The sequence below is a fragment of the Aegilops tauschii genome, chromosome 5 (genome assembly GCF_002575655.3).
Source record: "Aegilops tauschii subsp. strangulata cultivar AL8/78 chromosome 5, Aet v6.0, whole genome shotgun sequence".
Taxonomy (NCBI): Eukaryota; Viridiplantae; Streptophyta; class Magnoliopsida; order Poales; family Poaceae; genus Aegilops; species Aegilops tauschii.
This window is the reverse complement of record NC_053039.3, coordinates 581,047,165-581,069,015: the sequence shown is the minus strand read 5'-3', so window position 1 is coordinate 581,069,015 and position 21,851 is coordinate 581,047,165. Positions and strand designations below refer to the sequence as shown.

The following is a 21,851-nucleotide window of genomic DNA, read 5'->3' as shown; positions in this document are numbered from 1 at the left end:
CCAGAAGCTCGCTTCCGACCAATTCAAGAAGAATTAGCAGGATTTTTCATGAGGGAAGTCATCAATCCTAAAGGAGAACACTATACCGAGGACGAAGAAATTTATATGCATACCCGAGATTGAAACTTGTTCGAAGTTGTATATGGTCATCCATCCTAATTGTGTATGGAAACTTGTTCGAAGTTGTATATGGTCACCCGAGATTGAATATATATTATATATTCCTCTTGAATTCTTCTTGTTTGAAATTTCATATGCATGTATATAGTAGCGTAGAATATGTGTACTGAAACTTCATCAAAATTAAAATAAAACACAAAATAAAATATAAAAGAAATAAAACACTACAAATTAAAAAGAAACCAGGTTTAGGGGGCTAAAACCCTAAACCTGCGGAGGAGGCCTTTAGTCCCGGTTAGCCACGAGAACCGGGACTAAAGGTCCTCCGCCCCGACGGACCCCTGGCGCCCACGTGGACGGGCCTTTAGTCCCGGTCAGCCACGAGAACCGGGACTAAAGCCTTTAGTCGCGGTTCGTAAGAGGCGCGACTAAAGGGGGGCGGTCTTTAGTCGCGCATATTTAGTCCCGGTTGCACAGCCGGGACTAAAGGTTGCGAACCGGGACTAAAGGGCTTTTTTCTACCAGTGATCCTATGTACTGTTGATATGTCTTCTTTGTATCTTCATTCAGTTTTTTTTGGCTGTGTGCATCTTAGTTATGCAGAGGTCGAGTGTTGCTCATCATGTTTTGTATCCGTTTCATGCCAGATTTTGAGTCAACATAAATGCCCTTTATCAATAAAAATATTGCCAAGGCTCGTATCGAACTTCTTATTTCATCTGGTACCATCCCAAAGTACCTTATCAATTTTACCTACCTAAATAGCTTGAACCTCTCTTTCAATAAGTTACAAGGCCGCATACCAGAAGGAGGTGTCTTCTCAAACATCGACCTACAACCCTTGATGGGGAACTCGGGGCTATGTGGTGCTTCAGCTTTAGAATTTTCGCAGTGTCCAAGTAACACTACCCAAAGAACAAAAGACCACACGCTGAAAATTTTGCTCCCTACTATCATTGTAGTAACTGGAGTTGTAGCTTCAGGCATATATGTAATAATCAGAAAGAAAATCAAGAAGCAGCAAGGGATGGCAGTTTCTGCAGGTATGGTGGACATGATTGGCCATCAGTTGGTCCCCTACCATGACCTCGTTCATGGCACTGAAAATTTTAGCGAGAGCAACTTGTTGGGGTGTGGAACCTTTGGAAAGGTTTTTAAGGGCCAACTACTCAATGGTGTGGTGGTTGCAATAAAAGTTCTTGAAATGAATTTGGAACAAGCCATTAGAAGCTTCGATGCCGAGTGTGGTGTGCTACGCATGGCGCGGTACCGCAACCTGATAAGGATCCTCAACACCTGCTCGAACCTTGATTTCAGAGCACTAGTGCTGCCATAGATGTGCAATGGTAGCTTAGAGACGCTCCTTCACTCCTCTTGAGGCACAAGGAACTTGGGGTTTCTAGAGAGGTTGGACATCATGATCGATGTGTCTATGGCAATGGAGTATCTACACCATGAGCACCATGAGGTGGTCTTGCACTGTGACTTGAAGCCAAGCAATGTGTTGTTTGATGAGGACATGACGGCACATGTCTCGGACTTTGGCATCGCAAAGCTGTTACTTGGTGATGGTAGCTCTGTGATTTATGCGAGCATGCAGGGCACAGTTGGCTACATGGCACCAGGTATGTAAATGGTATACTTAATGTAAGTATTAATTAGTTATGTTTCATTTGTCATAATTTAATTATTGTTTTGTTTATGAATTCATTCCATGAGCAGAGTATGGGTCCCTTGGAAAAGCTTCGAGAAAGAGCGACATATTCAGATACGGAATCATGTTCCTTGAAGTCTTGACTGGAAAGAGACCCACGGATGACCTTTTTGTCGGGGATCGTAGTCTCACGCGGTGGGTGCTCGAGGCATTTCCTAGGGAGGTTGTCCATGTCGTGGATGACCAGCTAATACACGACTCTTCTTCCACCGTCAGCTTGGAAGGCTTTCTTGTGCCGACGTTCGAGCTGGGTCTGCTCTGCTCCAGCGACTCGCTTGACGAGAGAATAACCATGAGCGATGTGGTCGTGAGATTGAAGAAGATCAAAATAGAGTACACCAAAGCCATAGGAGCAGCAGCGGAACGGAGTGCCGCCCCATGACTGAATTGTCGAAATAAAAAAAATCAACATCGTCAGTTGTCAGTTGGCACGTACGGAGGGTCACTCCAATGCACCTTATTTCGGCGCGCAAATTCTGTTAATTAAGATTATTAATACTTGTAATAACCTTGCCTAGGTTTCAAAAAGTTCTTGTTGTAATATGTGGACATAGGCCATGTGTATGAGAGTGTGGCGTTGCAAAGGACGAGCAACATGGAGCTCGTTTTACAAAAAAAAATCAAAATATATTTAAAAGTTTCAGAAAATGCCCTTGAAACACGTAAGCGTCCTATAGGAAACCTGGTGTGCTAGGCATACCGTGGTCCTCCTAAGCGTCATATAGGAAACCCTTCCCTCAGGGCATCTCCAACGCCAGACGCTTAGACGGACGCCAGGATAGATTTCCTATTGATTTCCCGGCCGATTAGCAGTTAGCCCATCTTCAGGTGTGGCATCGATGCAAAGGTTTGCATCGGGCGCTAGCCCTCTTTTCTTCGTTCTGCCAGGCGTGCCTGGTGGTAATTAGCGCTTGAAGTTAGCGCTTAGCATTGGGAGGGTGGGGCGCTTAGGTATTTTTTATTTTGCGATATTTATTTTTTCCCTTCCTAAGCGCCTCTTGAAGCGTCCAGCATTGAACATGCTCTCAGCCAACGATTTCACTCGCTACCGGAACGAGCCCATTCTGTCCAGCCCAACAAACTGTACCCACCAGCCCGTGTATCTCCCTGACTGATTTAGTTTCATTTTTATATAAATGGGCCTATTTGATTTCCTGATTTCTATTTGCCTATTTTTTCACTTCCACCTCCCTGCCACTTGTCGCAACATGTGAGTTTTTCTTTTTTTTGTCGATCCGTTTATTCAAAATGTTTTATCTCTTAAACCGTGCATCCAAATATCGAATCGTTTTCACCGTTTGATTCTTCGCGTCGAGATTTTTCAAATTAGATCCCATGTTGATAGCTTTTGACCAACTTTTTTTCAAAACAAAGACGAAAAAACTGTGCCTCCCGAAGAAGAAGAAAAATGAAAACACTGGACACGGAGTTTCTGCTCCCGGGCTCATATGCACCCCCTCTTAGAAAAAAACAAAATAAATCTAGAAAAATTCAAAAAATTCCAAAAAAAATTGGGTGGTAGATAATTTGATGCAAGAGGACCGCCCCAAATTTCAACCCATTTGGACATCTGAGCAGCTCTCGGCAAAAAGACAAAATCGGGGTCTGTAAAAATGTTTACTGTTCACGCACTGTTCTGACCCGATTTGTCCCTTTTGCCGAGAGCTGCTCAGATGGAAAAATGAGTTGAAATTTTGAGCGGACCTCCCGCATCAAATTATCTACCATGCAAAAACATTGGAATTTTTGAGTTCTTTTAGTATTTTTTTTATTTTTTTCTGAGCGGGAGCAGATGAGCCTGGGCACCGAGTTGGATTTCCGGAAAACACTTTCTTTTTCTGTTTCCGAGAGGCACGGCAATGCCTCTCGCGGAAGGAAAAACGTGTTTTTTTCATTTCCAAGAAGCACGGTCATGCCTCTCACGGAAGCAAAATGGTGCCTCTCGTGGAAGGAAAAACTTTTTCGTTTCCGGGAGACACGGCCGTGCCTCTCGCAGAAGCAAATCTGTGCCTCTCTGGGAAACAAAACCATGCCTCTTGCGCAAGGAAAAAAGAAAACACATTTTTTCGTTTCCAAGAGGCACGGCGCGGAAGCAAATCCGTGGCTCTTGTGGAAGCAAAATTGTGCTCCTCATAGAAAAAAAAGAGAAAACATGTTTTTCGTCAAAAAATTCAAAAAAAATACGGTCCAAAAGCCGAAAAAACCTAGAAAAAATCGTCTAAAAGCTAAAAACGTGTGTGGAAAAATGAAATAAAAAATAAAATTCGGATAGAGCGCCCAGAGCATGACTTGTGGCATCGAATGAGAACGCGCCAATTGACGCGCTCTCAGCCCACCACAACTGACTCTTGGGGAGGCTCCCGAACGAGCGCTCCTCAATTAGTTGGTCTCCAGAAATCCAGAGAAATGCGAGAGAAATTGCCACATGCAACACATCTTCTATATCTATTTATCTTTACCTAATAATAAAAAGGGTATTGCTTCTTGTGGTACATCATGAAAATTGCCCGCTAAGTTGCAAAATATTACCCACAAATGCCACCGATAAGTGATACAAAACATTTCACACAGGGGAATCCCTCCGCCTGGGCCGGCCCATGCAGTAGGCACCTCCTATACCGCGCTTTGCTCGTTGGGAGAAGACGCAGCCCATCTGTTTGGGCCAACCCATGTCCAGGTGCCCTATTTTAAAAATTTATTTACTTTATTTTATTTCATATTTTCATGTTTTTCTACTTAAATAATTTGGGACTTCAAAAAAGTTCTGAAAATTTTAAAATTGAAAATTTAGAAATAAAATGATTAATAAATCATAACATGTTTGTGGATTTCAAAAATGTTCGCTATTTTGTAAACGAATGTTTCTTATTCAAAGAAAGTTCCAAAATTTGAAAACAAATGTTCGGGAAATTAAAAAATGTTCATGATTCTCTAAAAATTCGTTTATTTTAAAATGTTAATTAAATTGAACAAATTTCCCCCATTTAGAAAAGTTTTCATAAATGGAAAATTATCCTAAAAATTCAAAAACTGTTCATGACATAGAAAATAGTTTATTCATTCATAAAATGTTAGCTGATTCAAAAATGATCATGCATTTCAAAAAATGTTTGTTAAATCAATAAAATGTTTGTTAAATGAAAAACAATTGTTTGTGAATTTCAAAATTGTTCCTCCAATTTCCAAATCAATGTTCGTCCATTCTAGAAATGTTCGCGGATTCAAGAAAATTGTTTAAAATGTTTTGCAAATAGTATAAGATGTTCATGAATTCAAATACTGTTCTTGATTTGAGAAAATATTAAAAAATATATAAAAGAGTTCATGTATTTGAAAAATATTCACGATTTCAAATATGTTCATGAGTTTAAAACAATGTTCATGATTTCACGAAATTGAGAATGATAGTGTATCTCGGTGACGCAGGAAAATGTGATCATGACCATTAGAGATTATGTTTTTTTTTCTTCTGTAGCAACGCACGGACACTTTTGGTAGTAATAATTAAGTCATAAGTGTTTCTTGTGATCTATAAACATCTTACATTTTGAGACGGAGCGAGTATTACCCCGATGCCACCTATAAGTATCAAAAGATGATTCACACAGGGGAATTCTCTGCTTTGGCCGGCCCATGCAGTAGGGACCTTCTATACTGCGCTCTACGCGCTAGGAAAAGACGCAGCGCGCCCGTTTGGCGGAACCATCTGCGCGTGGCCTTTTTAAAATTTCATCTTTTTTATTTTCATTTTTTATTTGTCGGTTTTCATTTTTTTAACCTTGAAATAAATGTTTTCTTTAGAAAATTTCTGAAAACTATAAAAATGAGAATTTTTAACTAAAGTTTAAATAAATCATAAATGGTTGTGGATTCAAAAAAAATTCGTATTTTTAAAAAAAGCCCGCATATTCAAAAAATATTTGTGGAATAAAATAAATATTCATGATTTTTTTTGAATTTTTTTGTGTATTAAAAACTGTTAAAGAAAGTGAACGAAATGTCGCCTAAATGTTGTCATGGCCATTGCAACGTACTGGCACTTTTGCTAGTAATAAAAATGTCATCCCATAATATAAAAGTTTCGTCACTTAAAAATAAAAAATGACATCTTTTAATAGTAAAACGTGCCATCTCTAAATGATAAAAATGCTATTTCTAAATAATAAAATAAAATGCCATCTGTTAATAATAATAAAATTCCATCACTTAATAAACAAAAAATGTCATCTCATAACAATAAGAAATGCCATCTCTTAACACTAAAAAATGCCATGGCATATACAAATTAAAAAATGCCATGATATTTGGAAAAAAATGTCATGGCATATATATACAATCGAAGTCGCTCACATACACGAGCATACACTCACCCATATGGACGCACACATGCACACCCTAACCATATGAGCACCTTCGAGAGACTGGGCCTGTAGAGCATCTTGAGATTTTACGAAGTCACCACAGACGCCTCGCAGTCGGCCGTATATACAATCGAAGTCGCTCACATTGCCAGAAGCCTGAAATAAATCCTGGATTAATGCGAGCCCCAATGTTATTTCTAGAACTTGACCCCTGGTGGCTGGGAATACCACTGTCCACCTAACCATCCAACTACAGGAACATTACTTTTGTTCTTCGGTGACCATAACGATGTAAAATTTCCATGGGGCATGAATATTTGCTAACTTGGTATCTCTGTCCTATCATCATATGGAAGCCACACCACTCCTGTTAACGTATGGTGCATTAGTGCTCAGCTGGCCCAGCGACCATGATCCTGGCTACCAGGAGAAACTTCGTTAGGATCCAACCTACCGTTCGTGTTTGATGGATATGCAATGATAGGGATCAGATTTGTCTGCATCGACCTCGTAAGTGGAGCTATCAGACCCTCAGAAGGAGTCCTCCTATTTGATGCCAAGCCTCTTATATGGGCCGGCAAAGCATGTGCCATTAAGTGCGGACTTTTTATTTTATTTTTATTTTGGGGAAAATGTAAAAATAACAATTTTTTTTATAAAAATGGTCAATGGTAGGGAAAGCATGTGCCATTAAGTGCGTACTTTGGGGGGGGGGGGGGCAAATGTAATAATCAGTTTTAAAAAATGCTCAAATGTATAATGCAAAAAATGTTTTTTTACATCGCACACATATATATATTTTCAAACGTGTGAAATAAAATAGTCATCATGACCTAAAAAATGATTCCTATTTACAGGTTACTGTATTGCAAAGTTCATGTATTTTTCAGAAATTTTTCACAGTAAAAAAAAAATCTTCTCATATGTACATATGTATGTTCATACATGTTAAATACAATGATCACGCCGTATCTATAAACTATGTGTATATTCAAACATATTAAATGCATTTATGAAAAAGCTCATAAGTCATTTTACAAAAATGTCACAGATTTCAAAAAAATATTCATAGACATGTACATAAATATAAATGTAATATAGGAAAATGTTAAAGTCCAAATGAAAAGAAAAGTACATAAATATGAATGTGAAAAGTAAAAAAAAAAAAAAAAAAGAGGTTGGTTAAAGGAAAAGGCATTTGAATTTTTAGGGTGTTGTAAGACTAATATGGCGATGTTATGTCTAAGTTAATTTCTGTTAGCTAAAGGATATTACACTAGAAAGTTTATCTTGACTCAAGGGAGTGTAGCTACTGGTGAGTGACTCTAATTTGTTACTGTTAATTTCCCTAGAGTCTTCGCTATGTTCATTGCCCTTCAGCCCTTGAGTATTTTGAACTAGCTAAATTCGTTGTAGTTTTGCTGTGAAGAAGCTTTCCTTTTTCACATCAGAGCAAAGCTAAGCTGTGGCCGCTCTCGCCATTTGTTGCATCTTTTGACACTGCTTTTTTTGGATCTTCTCTTTCTCTTCGCTTTTGGGGTGCAGATGGCACGGGGAAGGTCGGTTTGTACGGTTGTCTTCGGTTGTCCTCGCGGTTTTACTGGTGTATTGTATTTTTGTCTGCACGGTGGTTGTTGCTAGTATGTGGATCCGTCGTCGGGCTGGTCGTCTGGAAACGGCGCTGGTGATGTGGTTGTTCTCCTGTCCTGTCGCATTCTTTTTTAGTGATTTTTTTCTTTGTTCTTCTTTGTGTGGTGGCCTATCTGCTTGGCTGTTGTTTGTTTATGGCTTTCACAGGTTGTTGCACTACTGTAAGATCTCTTTAGTATTATTAACAATAACAGCACGGCCGCTAATCCACCAGCAGTTCCCAAAACAGGGCTCCCGACAACCATGAATGTCCAAGCCCACCTGGAACTCAAACTGAATAACCTGAACCTGGATCTGAAACTAAAAGGATGTTGCTAAGCTCACTGTCACGTACTCCTCCGTTCCATATTACTACCACTGTTCCTAAATAAATATAAGACGTTTTGGCAGTTCAAATTGATTGAACATCCAAAATGTTTTATATTTACAAACAGAGGGAGGGAGTAGATGACATGAAATGAGCGTATCTAGTACTAAAATATGTCTTGATACATCCATTTCAATGTCATCTAATGAGTAGGTAATTTTCTGTTTACTAAAAGTAACACGTGTGTGCGTGCACGTGCGTGCGTGTGTGTCATATTTCTTGAGTTTAGTGCAGAGGGATTCATAGACGCCAACGACAGCCCCATCCGTCTGTCTGTCGAAGCACATCGACATCGTCTCCTGACTACGTACCATGGCTTTGCATCATGAGAGCCAGGTATTAAGTAACACAAGGATATTAATAATACTAAGATTCAGAGCAAGTATATTTGCGCAGTTAAGGAGATTCAGACCGTAATTTGTCAGAAAACCACAGTACATGGAGAGCAACCCTAATTATGGCTCGCAAGATCTGAATCATTTGTTACAATAATATACTAGTAGTACACTCCTGTATGTAAACCCAAGCCTCGAATGAACGGTGCAATCAGCCGTGTGGTTGCACTTCCATATTTATATTAGCTCCGAGATTAGGGTTACAACAACCATATATAATTACAAGATATATAAGTATGCCGTATCAGTTAAGATATAGGTAAAAAAGGAAGAACATCTCTACTGACTCCAGGGTGTGAAAGTAGTTTGGGAAGCGTAGAACCCTTTGTCTGGAGCCGCATTGTATATATTGGGCAAAAGCCTTGATACACAAGTTACAGAGAGAGATCGACCAGGAGGTCGTTACAGGAGATACGGGAGAAGAAGAGATAGAGTTTAGGTACAAGTTAAACATCCTCTCCTTTCACTATACAGTTATTCTAACACTCCCCCTCAATCTAAATCTCAAGAAGCTTTGCCAAGGTTGAGATTGTATTTGAACTCGTCTAATCTTCTCTCAGTAAGGGGTTTAGTGAACCCATCCGCAAGTTGATCCCATGTGGGGATAAACCGAATTTCAAGCAGCTTTCGAGCTACTCGTTCTCTGACAAAATGAAAATCCACTTCAATATGTTTCATCCGTGCATGAAAAACAGGATTTTCTGAGAGATAAGTGGCACCAATATTGTCACACCATAACCTTGCAGCCTTTGGAGCTTTAATTCCAAGTTCATAAAGTAATGTTTGTATCCACATCACTTCAGCTGTAGCATTTGCCAAAGACTTGTATTCAGCCTCTGTACTCGACCTTGAGACAGTGGCTTGCTTTCTTGCGCTCCATGACACAAGATTTGATCCCAGAAACACAGCAAAACCACCAGTAGACCTTCTATCATCAGCACACCCTGCCCAGTCTGCATCAGAATATGCAGTAACAAGCATGGAAGAAGACTTGACAGTCTGAAGTCCAGGCGCTTGAGAATACTGGAGATACCTTCACTAGTAAAAAAGGGCCATTTGTCCCGGTTCGTAAGGCCCATCGGTCCCGGTTGCTGAACTGGGACTAAAGGGTCGTTACTAAAGCCCTTGGCCTTTAGTCCCGGTTCCTACACGAACCAGGACAGATGGGCCTCCACGTGGCCGGTGCGGCGAGCCCAGGCAGGAGGCCGGCGTCCACGCGTCAGCAGCTGGCAGGAGTTGAGTTTTTTGTTTTTTTTGAAAGGGGGTGGTTTAGGGGTTTTGGGGGGTTAATTTAGGTGTTTCATATATTGTGTTAGCTAGCTAATTAATAGAGAGAAGTGTCCTCTCTTATCTCCGTGCTTGGTCGACGCTACGTACTATACGTATAAAGAGGACTTGACACGCTAGCTAGTAAGCAAATGAAGGAAACAGAAGATCGTCATGAACATATGCATACAGAGAGAAGTGATATCGACCTCTCCTTCTCCGAGAGATTGGTCGAACAACAAGTTTTCATATATCTATCCGACGCTACTGGCTACATATATACAATATAAGATTTCTTACAATATAATCCCCTAATTATATATGAACTCAGGGTCCACATGGTATTCTTCGTCTTTATTGATCACGTGGTCAAGAAAGAATATCGCCAATTCCTCTTGAATTGCTCCGAAACATCTAATTTGAAGAAGGGGGTCAATACATATATATGAATAAATGAAACTCAACACAAATGATGCTAATAAAATAAAATTATGAATATTATTGCTTACGCACTTCATATTGTTCGTTAGAGTAGCCCCGCTCACAGGTCGTGTGGCGGATGGACTCGCAAACGTAGTATCCACAGTAATTATTTCCGGCTTCCTGCCACAACCACTTTACAAGAAATAGAGGTCAATCAAACTGATAAGCAAGCATGCTAAATGGTATTGATGAAACTAGCGCTTGAATCACTAGGAGATGCGCGGAACATGCTAGTAGTACTTACTTTCGGGTGTTTAAATTGCAGCTTCTTCGGCAGTCCCGGAGATTTTGAGGTGAATTTTGTCCAAACCCTGCCAGACAAAGAAAACAATTACTTGATATCAAGAAATGAACAAAGTTGCCGATATGGTGCGATAATGATCGATTTAACTTCTCGAGCATTTCAGTCATGTCCGCATACTCCTGGGGATATTTTCGTCTCGAGTCTAAGATGGTTACTAGTCCCTGCTCAAGCTTAATCTCTAGGAGAATATAGTGGAACCTGCGCACACATGCATAACTCATCAATTACATTACTATAACCTGGACTAATAAGGGAAACTGAATATGCACAAGACAGTAACACTCACTTGAAATTGTAAGGAAAGAGTATTATATCTTTGTTTTGATTTATTACCAACGATCGTAGCAAGTTGGCCTCGGTCTCTCTTTGGCCTTAAATTCAACCGTATATGCATCTATGAGATTTGTGTTAATGAACCCAATATCACCGATTTGTCTTTTCTTCAATTCGACGATCTTCAATCTGCATAATATAGTGAGGATAATTATATATACATGCAATGAAAGAGCTGACCTATATATAGAGACTTAATGATAGAAGTAGTACTTACAGACAGTAGCAAGTGACCGTTAATTTATCGAGGGCCTGTTGATTGAAAAACTGGAAGAACTCCTCAAATGGAACATTCAACAGATCAATTCCAATGAGGCCATGCTCCTCTTTAACTCTCAGCGTCAAAGTATTCATCCCCCCAGACTCTCTGCAGGTTTTCATGTACCAATCATGGAATCTTCGCATCATCGTTGTTAGAGATCTTTCATCTTTGACGAGAGGCTTCCCGTAATGGTATCTGTATTCGTCCACCTCCAAGAAATCATAATGTACATCATCGGGCAGGTAATCTCTAAGATTGGTATAACCGCGCACCATCCTCGGATCATTAGCGATGATATCGCTAGACACCATGAGCGGGGGGCACGATTGGTTCGCTTGTTCGCCGAGCTGGGCAATTTTTTTCCGAGCTCGTCGTTCTTTTAACTTTTGATCACTGATAGTACTTCCCGACCGCTCCGCTTCGATAAATGATCTTTGAATAATGCGCTCATAGTTACCTTTCGACAGAGACTTTGGTGGTTTCTTCAGGGCAGCCAGAGTGCGCTTCGCTTTCACCGGATCTATCTTCTCCTCCGGAGGTGGATGTTTCTTTGCTTTCACCCCTTCAAAGAAGTCCCTCACTTTAGCTTGCACGATCTTCGTGTTTTCCTCCACGGTCCTCTCGTATGGTAACTTCTCTAGAGGCTTGAGAGATGGACCGAATCTGTATTGCCTCCCGCCTCTGGCTATACTGCTAGACGCCGGCCGAGCAGACGGAGCGGCTGCGGCTATCTTCTTTCCTTGCTTACGAGGCGGAGGAGAAGAACTACGACGCGCCGGAGCAGCCAGAGCGGCGGCGGGTCTCTTCCGCCGTTGCTGACGAGGTGGAGAAGGAGGAGGCTGGCTGCTCGGGCGCGCCGGCGCAGGCGGAAAAGGAGGCGGAGTGCCGCCACGCGCCGGAGAAGGACGCTGAGTGCCCTGATCACTCGCAAGAGGAGGAGGCGGAGGAGGAGGCGGAGTGCCCTGACTCGCCGGAGGAGGAGGAGGAGGCGGAGGCGTCCAGTTCGGAAGGTTGATGAGGTCCTTCCGCCATAGGTATGGAGTCTTCAGAGTAGAACCCAGCTGAGTCTCCCCTTCACCGGTAGGGTGGTCAAGCTTGAGGTCCTCAAATCCCTCCGTTATTTCGTCCACCGTCACCCTAGCATATCCTTCTGGAATTGGACGGCAGTGAAAAGTTGAGTCGGGTTCAGGAGGTCGGACAGAGCCGACAGCCGCCTTGACTTTGAAGTTCTGCCATTGCGTCATAAGGTGGCAATGTTGAGACTCCGTGATAGCATCCACAGGGTAGCTAGCGGGAGCCGTGAAGACAGGCTCCAGCTGAAGCAGCTCGGTGGAAGCCACGCTGGTTCTCTGCTGAGATGGCGGGGTAGCTTCGGCAGGTCGCTTGCTGCGATCTGCTTCTCGTTCCTCTATCGCTTGTACCCTTGCGTGCAGCGCCTGCAGTTGGATCTGCTCCACTTTCTTCCTCCTCTCCCGACATTTGTAACCGTCTGCGTCCGGAAACCCAGCCTTCCACGGAACGGAGTCTGGCGTGCCTCGTGTCCATCCAGGGTGCTCAGGATTCCCGAGGGCCATTGTGAGCTCGTCGTTCTCTGTCTGGAACGAACGTCCCTTGCTGCGCTGCATCGATATAGTGCTGAAGCTTCGTGATGGGTATTCGCAGTTGCTCGTTCGTCCAAACGCACTTCCCTGATACAGGGTCCAAGGTTCCGCCAACCCCGAAGAACCAAGTCCGGCAACGGTCTGGCCAGTTCAATGTCTCTGGTTCGACCCCTTTATCAACCAGGTCTTTCTCAGCCTTGGCCCACAACGGCCGGGCTTTGAGGTAGCCACCTGACCCCGTGCGATGGTGAAGCTTCTTCTTCGCAGCATTTTTCTTGTTTGTCGCTGACATCTTCTTACTCTTGTCCGATGTCTTGTGGGCCACAAATGTGGGCCAGTGATCTCTGATCTTCTCATACCGGCCGATGAATTCTGGTGTCTTTTCTTTGTCGACAAACGATGTTTTCAGCTCATTCTTCCACCTCTTGAATAGTTCTGCCATCTTCTTAAGAGCATGAGACTTGATCAATTGCTCTTTAACTGGCTTCTCCGGATCCTCCTCTGGCGGTAGGGTGAAATTTGCCTTCAGCGCGGTCCAAAGATCATCTTTCTGCATATCGTCGACATAAGACACCTCGGGGTCTTCCTTAGCCGGCTTACACCATTGGTGGATGCTGATCGGGATCTTGTCCCTAACAAGAACCCCGCACTGAGCAGCAAATGCTTCCTTTGTGCGGATGGGTTCAATCGGCATGCCATCGTGCGCGATTGCTGTGATCTCAAACCTTTCATCCGAGCGCAGCTTTTTCTTTGGGCCTTGTCTCTTTACCGAAGTTGTGCTCGATCCAGAGGGCTAGAAAAAAGAAGAAAGATGAGAGTTAATTAATATGTGTACATACCAAAACAATGAATGCATCAATTAGCTAGTCAGCACAGGCTTAACTAATATATATACCTGGCCGGACTCTGTTCGGTCACCGGAGCCGTCATCAGGTTCTCCTTCTTGCACAGGCATTGGGTCACCAGAACCATCATAATCATGTCCTTCCTCCTCCATTGTTCGATCACCGTAGCCTGCTTCTTCACCCTGTCCTTCCAGACCATCGGTGTCGTTGAGAAACGACAAGACAACATCACTTCCGGCTGCGATTACGTCCCCCAACACCGCTTCTGTTGCTTCGTCTCGGGGGTGCTCCATAGTTTATGCAAATATTTACAACATGGCAATTATTATTCAAACATGACAGATGGATATATTAGTGGCAAACGTAAAACTAGCTAGCTAATCACAATAAGGAATCATATTAATGGCCTCGACGCTGCTTCTCTAGGGTTTGGGGTGGCCTCGGCAACGCTTCAAGGGTTTGGCGTGGCCTCGACAACGCTTCAAGGGTTTGGGGTGGCCTCGACGACAACGCTCTTTTAACCTGGTAAATTTGGGTGGCCTCGAGAGAGTTTGTCGGGTAGGGGCACGGCGGGAGGGGGTAGGAGACCGACATCGTTTTTTTCTAGGGTTTGGGTGTCCTCGAGAGTTTTGGTCGAGCGAGAGGGTCGGGGCCGACTCCTGTGGTATAAGTTATCACGGTCGAGAGAGGGTATATATATCGACCGCCCCTCATGTCGAAGTTATCCGGGAGGGGGTTATATCGACAACGACGACATACATACATGGGAAAATAATGTTATCGGGGAGGGGGTATATCGACCCCTCCCCGTCATGTTGAAGTTATCGGGAGGGGGTATATCGACAACGACATACCCGATAAAAAAAAATAAGAAGACGAAGAAGAAATAAAAAGAGGAGAAGAAGAAAGGAATAGAGGATAAGATCGAAGAAAAAAAAGAAGAAAAAAAAGAGGAGAAGAAGAAAGGAATAGAGGAGAAGAAGAAAAAAAAATCTTCTCCTCTATTCCTATCTTCTTCTCCTCTTCTTTTTCTTCTTTTTTCCTGTTCTTATTTATTTCTCCTCTTCTTCCTCTCCTCTTCTTCTCCTTTCTTCCTTTTCTTATTTTCCTTTTTCCTCTCATTCTTTTTCTTCTTCTTTCTTTCCTAGCTAGATATATAAAACTTTTCTAAAAATGTAACTTTTGCATATATAAAACTTTTTCTTCTTCTTCCTTCTCTTCCTTCTTCCTAAATATATAAAACTTTTCTAAAAATGGAACTAACCTAAAATGTACTAAATCAGAGAACATATATAGATAAATTTTTTCTAAAAATCTAACTTTTGCATATATGTATTTTTAAAACATCATGCATATTACAATTGAAAAAATACATACATAGATACAAAAAACATGTATAAAATACATACATACATATATGAACATACATAAAAAAAATACATACATACATATATGAAAATCTAAAAACATGTAAAAAATAGCATGTATAACTAAAAAAGCACGACGGCGGCGGGGCCGGCAGGGGCGCAGTGCTCACAGAGGGACGCGTCGGGGCAGGAGCAGGGCGGCACGGCGGGCGGCGTCGGCGCGGGCAGGGGCGCGCGGCGGGCGGCGTCGGGGCGAGCAGGGGCGCGGGGAGTGGCGCGGCGACGCCGTCAGGGCAGGGGCGGCGCATGGCGACGGCGTCGGGCGACGACGAGGGCGCGGGCGACGGCGAGGGCGACGGCGGGGGCGGCGGGCGGCGCCGGGGCAGCCTGGCGGCGTCGATGTCGTCGAGGGGTCGTCGGGGGCAACTGCGAGATGAAGATGAAAATTTTCACAAGTGTTGGTTATATACCCAGAGCTTTGGTCCCGGTTCGTGGCACCAACCGGGACCAATGACCCCCTTTAGTCCCGGCTGGTGCCACCAACCGGGATCAAAGGTCTCTTTTCAGCAGCCCAAAGGGCGGGAAGCAGAGGCCTTTGGTCCCGGTTGGTGGCACCAACCGGGACTAAAGGAGGGGCATTGGTTCCGGTTGGTGCCACAAACCGGTACCAATGCGTCCCTTTAGTCCCGGTTGGTGCCACCAACCGGGACCAAAGGCCTCTTGCTGCCCGCGTCGCCTCCAAAAGTTTAGTCCCACCTCGCTAGTTGAGAGGGCTCGAGAGTGGTTTATAAGCGCTGCTGCGCCCACCCTCTCGAGCTCCTCTCAACTGCAGGCTTTCGGGCCTAATCTGTCACTATGTGCCTGTGGGCCTGCTGGGCCTCCTGCGGGCCTGAATCCTGGCTCATGGTTGGATTTCTAGTCGTATTCAGGCCGTGGTCGCCCAGTAGGTGGCACTTTTTATTTTTTTTGTTTTCTTTGTGGCTTTATTTATTTTATTTTGTTTCTACTTACAACAAAATACTTAATGTTGCTATTTTTATTTATTTTATTAAAGTTTATTTATTTTACTTTATTAAAGTTTATTTTGTTTCTACTTATTTATTTTATTAAAGTTTATTTTATTTTATTTTGTTTCTACTTATTTCTTTTATTAAATTTTAATTTAATTTATTTTGTTTCTACTTATTTATTTTGTTTCTTTCTGCTTTTCATGTTTTGAACAGAACATACTTATAATACTAGAGGTTTATAAAAGCTTTTTAGTTGATTCCTTTTGCTATTAGAGTTTTATAAAAGTTTTTTAGTTGATTTTCTTTTTGCTATTAAAGAATATTATAGTTTTGTTTTAGTTAATCATAACAGAATATTTTAATTAATTATTTTTGAGCTAAATGATGTGGTTTTTTAGTTGATCAAGGTTTCATACGGAAACTCATCTGTTACAAAGGGATTTCATTTTTTAAACTTATTTGAACTCCAGACTTTTTGTGTGTTCAAAATGCACCATTCAAATCCACATCATCAGTTTTCAACCCTTTCTAACTTTATTTGTTATTTTTCATTCATTTACTAATTTTTTTGGAGCTATAAGACCCTGAAATTCAAAAGCATTTCAAATGAACTCTGAAAAGGTTGAAAGTTGGCATGGTATCATCATTTCACCCATATAGCATGTGCTAAAAAGTTGAGAGGGTTACGGCAAAAACTAGATGCACTTCGTGTATAAAATGGACAATCTCTTTCGAAGTATCAGGGTTTCGGACGAAAACTCATCTGTTACAAAGGGATTTCATTTTTTTGAACTTATTTGAACTCCAGACTTTTTGTGTGTTCAAAATGCACCATTCAAAGCCACATCATCAATTTTCAACCCTTTCTGACTTCATTTGTTATTTTTCATGCATTTACTGATTTGTTTTGAGCTATAAGACCCTGAAATTCAAAAGCATTTCAAATGAACTCTGAAAAGGTTGAAAATTGGCATGGTATCATCATTTCACCGACATAGCATGTGCTAAAAAGTTGAGAGGGTTATCGAAAAAACTAGATGCACTTCGGGTACAAAATGGACAATCTCTTTCGAAGTATCAGGGTTTCAGACGAAAACTCATCTGTTACAAAAGGATTTCATTTTTTGAACTTATTTGAACTCTAGACTTTTTGTGTGTTCAAAATGCACCATTCAAAGCCACATCATCAATTTTCAACCCTTTCTGACTTTATTTGTTATTTTTCATGCATTTACTGATTTTTTTTGAGCTATAAGACCCTGAAATCCAAAAGCATTTCAAATGAACTCTGAAAAGGTTGTAAATTGGCATGGTATCATCATTTCACCCACATTGCATGTGCTAAAAAGTTGAGAGGGTTATGGCAAAAACTAGATGCACTTCGTGTACAAAAAGGACAATCTCTTTCGAAGTGTCAGGGTTTCAGACGAAAACTCATCTGTTACAAAGGGATTTCATTTTTTTGAATTTACTTGAACTCCAGACTTTTTGTGTGTTCAAAATGCACCATTCAAAGCCACATCATCAATTTTCAACCCTTACATCCATTGCCGGTTCATCTGCGTGCATTATATATAATTATGTATGTCAAAAACCATTACAGGTTCACATGGATAGATAAGTGACCAAATTAATAGTAGTTCACCATCACATCAAAACCAAAGTACATACATAGTTCAAATTGAACAACATATAGCTCTCCAGAGCATCTAGTTAAACCATACATTGAAACTATGTAAAACCTTTCAATGCAACAACAAATGCGATCATAATCACAACCAAGGTAACAATTGATCCAACGACATAATGATACCAAGCCTCGGTATGAATGGTATATTTTCTAATCTTTCTAATCTTCAACCGCATTGCATCCATCTTGATCTTGTGATCATCGACGACATCCGCAACATGCAACTCCAATATCATCTTCTCCTCCTCATTTTTTTTATTTTTTCCTTCAAGTAATTGTTTTCTTCTTCAACTAAATTTAACCTCTCGACAATAGGGTCGGTTGGAATTTCCGGTTCAACTACCTCCTACATAAATAAAATCTATGTCACATTGGTCGGCATAATTGTCATAAACAATAAATGAACCAAATAGTTATAAAAAGATAATATATACCACATCCGAATCATAGACAGGACGAGGGCCGACGGGGGCGGATACCAAAACCATCGCACTATATAATAACAAGCAATAATAAAAGTAAGAAAATTAGACAAATATCTATCTAAAGTAAGAATATTTTTTCTTTCAGAATGAAGATAAGAACAAGAGGCTCACCAAGGTGGTGCCGGCGAAGAGATCGGCGCAGGCGATCGACGGCGGTGAAAACGGGGACGGGATGTGACGGACCGCTAAACCTATGCAAATCTCGGGGAAAATGGAGCTTGGAGGTCGAGCTTCGAGAGGAGAAAGCTTAACTAGTGTGGCTCGGGCATTTCATCAAACACCTCATGTGCATAGGAGGTGAGCTAGAGCACCCAAATGCCTTCCCCTCGCCGGCCAGAAAAAACAGAGCACTGTGGAGTGCTCTGCTACGGCGATGGGGTATATATAGGCAGCTCATTTGTCCCGGTTCGTGGCTGGAACCGGGACTAAAGCTCCCCCTTCTGTCCCTGTTCTATCCACGAACCAGGACCAATGTATGTGGGCCAGGAGCAAGGCCCACTGGTCCCGGTTCGTGCCAGGAACCGGGACAAATGGGTCCAGACGAACCGGGACCAATGCCCACGAGGCCCCGGCCGGCCCCCTGGGCTCACGAACCGGGACGTATGCTCCCATAGGTCCCAGTTCGTGACTGAACCGGGACTAATGGGCTGGCCAGGCCCGAACCAAAGCCCTGTTTTCTACTAGTGCTTAGAATTCTTTTAACTGTTGTCCAATGAGTAGTTCTAGGATCATGCAAATATTGACATACCTTGTTCACTGAATAAGAGATATCAGGACGTGTATGTGTCAGATACTGCAAAGCACCTACAATGCTTCTGTAATTTGTTGCATCCTCTGGGCCAAGAGCTTCTCCACTGTCAACTGTAAGTTTTTCTGAGGTGGAGATTGGTGTGCTTACTGGTTTGCAATTCTCCAATCCCACTCTCTTTAGAACATCAGCTGTATATTTCTCTTGTGAAAGAAGTATGCCATCTTTGATTTGCTTTACCTCTATGCCAAGAAAATAGTGAAGATCACCTAGATCCTTGAGAGCAAATTCAAGCTTTAAATCCTTAAGAAAACAAGCAGTGGCCTCTTGACTTGAACTAGCAACAATTATATCATCAACATAAACAAGCACAAAAATAGTGATATTGCCTTTGCTATAAAAGAACAAGGATGTATCTGCCTTGGATGATGTAAACCCAAGATGTTGTAGCTGCATGCTCAACCTAGAATACCATGCTCTTGGAGCCTGCTTTAGACCATATACGCCTCTATCCCAACTTACATACATAATGTGGTGCGCTGTGATTTTCATAACCTGGTGGTTGCCGCATGAACACTTCTTCCTCAAGAACACCATGAAGAAACGCGTTCCGAACATCTAGCTGTCTTAAGCTCCAACCTCTGGAAATAGCAATGTACAAAACAAGACGAATGGTAGTTGCTTCAACAACAGGGCTAAAGGTATCATCATAATCAATTCCAAACCTTTGCTTAAACCCCTTTGCAACCAACCTTGCCTTGTACATGTCTATACTTCCATAGATTCTCTTTTAATCTTGTATACCCACTTACAATCAATTACGTTAGCACCATGTTGCGGTGGTACTAGATGCCAAGTCTGATTTTTTATAAGTGCATTATATTCATTATCCATGGCTTCCTTCCAATCCTTGTTAGCAAGAGCATCATGCAGATTAATAGGTTCACCGGTAGTGGCAAGAAAAAGCACGCTTAGTTGGATTATACTTTATTGTACCATCACTGTATTGTTCTTCCTTGACAATACCTGACTGAGACCTTGTGTGTCGACGAAGAGGTGAAGAAGCCATAGGAACAACTGCAGTTGACTGCGGCACAGAGGATCCTGCTGTTTCATCATTGCCCACAGAAGATCCAGGCTGATGGGGCTCCTGATCCGAGGAAGATTGGAGCGGCTCCAGATCCAACGCGCAACCAGAATTGGCTGGCGAGTCGAAATCGCGCGGCGGGTCCTGTGTTGTCGCGACACGGTCGGTTGCTGAGCCCCCAGGCGACGTGGAAGCCGCGGACTCGCTCCCCCCCCCCACGCCTCGCCCGATCGGCGTTTCGGGGCGTGCGGGCGAGAATTGGCGCGACGCGACGCGCCTGGCCTGGTGTGGTCCACCCGGTCTGCAGCGCTGTCGGCCACCAGGAGCGAATCAGCGCGGGATCGCGCGCCGCCCAGCGCTGCAGTCTTCCGCGGATCCGTCTGGGATCACGCGCCGTCAGCAGGATCAGCACCGGAAGCCGTGCCTGGTTTGTCCTGTGTGCACATAAAATGACGACTGGAATCTGCACAAAAGTCATTAGAAACACAGTTTTCTTCAGATTTTTGCACATGATCATGATCAGTTAATTCATCCCCGTGATCAGGATGTGTGGCATAGTCTGGTAGAAGTGCTATTTCTGCACGTAGCAAAGCTCCCGCATTGGGATGAATTTTGGAAAAAGGAAAGAGTGTCTCATCAAAAATAACATCCCGAGATATATAGATGCGTCCAATAGATATGTCAAGACACTTGTATCCTTTATGAAGATTACTGTACCCAATAAAGACACATTGTGTAGAGCGAAACTCGAGCTTGTGACGATTGTATGTACGTAAATTGGGATAACAAGCACACCCAAATTTTTTGAGGTAATTGTAATCTGGCTTTTGATTATACAAGCGTTCTAAAGGAGTGGAGTTGCCAATAACCTTACTGGGAAGGCGATTGATAAGATATATAGCTGTGATAAAAGCCTTGTCCCAATACTTGAGGGGCATGGACGCATGAGCTAAAAGACAGAGACCAACTTCAACGATATGACGGTGCTTGCGCCCAGCAGAGCCATTCTGATGACGAGCATGAGGACAAGACACATAGTGAGTAATACCAATGCTACGGAAAAAGGAGTTAAGTTTTTCATACTCTCCCCTCCCCAATCACTTTGGACCGAAATAATTTTCCTATCAAAGTGTCGCTCAACAAGTTTCTGAAATTCTTGGAAGATGGAGAAGACTTCAGATTTATGCTTAAGCAAATAAATCCATGTAAACTTGCTATAATCATCAATGAAACTAACATAGTATTTTTTTTGACCAAAAGAATCTCTGGCATGACCCCATACATCATTGAAAATCAGTTCTAAGGGAGCATGAGACACACTAGTTGACTTAGGATAGGGAAGCCGATGGCTCTTGGCACATTGACATGCTTCACGGACGGACTCATTATTTGAACTATGTGACAAAGGAAGATTGTCTTTATTGACTACTTGCCTAACTATGACTGATGAGGGATGTCCTAATCTTTGATGCCACCTCGCCAAAGAGGGCTTGATGACGGAGTAGACTCGACGATGCTTGCAGCTAAGTGCTCCGGATGAGATGGGGTAGAGTCCTCCAACGCATCTACCGTGGTAGAGAAGTGCCCTTGTTGCCCGATCCTTGATGAACAAATAGTGAGGGTGAGTTTCAAAGAAGACATTGTTATCGGTGGCTAAATGAGACATAGAGGAAAGATTTTTATCAGCTTGTGGAACATGAAGAACATCCCTAAGAACTAGATCACGTTGAAGTTTAGGGGAATTAAGTGAACTTGACCAATGT

General features: G+C 42.5%; 1 protein-coding gene across 1 annotated transcript; it reads left to right on the top strand.

Annotated features, from left to right (window-relative positions):
• Positions 1-1,558: 1,558 nt before the first annotated feature.
• Positions 1,559-2,216, top strand: LOC109755244 (probable LRR receptor-like serine/threonine-protein kinase At3g47570). The gene is made up of 2 exons (XM_040390276.1): positions 1,559-1,745; positions 1,843-2,216. Exons 1-2 carry the CDS (start codon positions 1,559-1,561, stop codon positions 2,214-2,216), a joined length of 561 nt encoding a protein of 186 aa, XP_040246210.1.
• Positions 2,217-21,851: the final 19,635 nt, after the last annotated feature.

What these genes read in the sequence shown, in the direction of transcription:
- LOC109755244 (XM_040390276.1), top strand. Translation starts at nt 1,559, where the DNA reads ATGGAGTATCTACACCATGAGCACCATGAGGTGGTCTTGCACTGTGAC. An exon ending in AGTTGGCTACATGGCACCAG is followed by an intron (nt 1,746 to 1,842) that starts GTATGTAAATGG and finishes TTCCATGAGCAG; the next exon opens with AGTATGGGTCCCTTGGAAAA.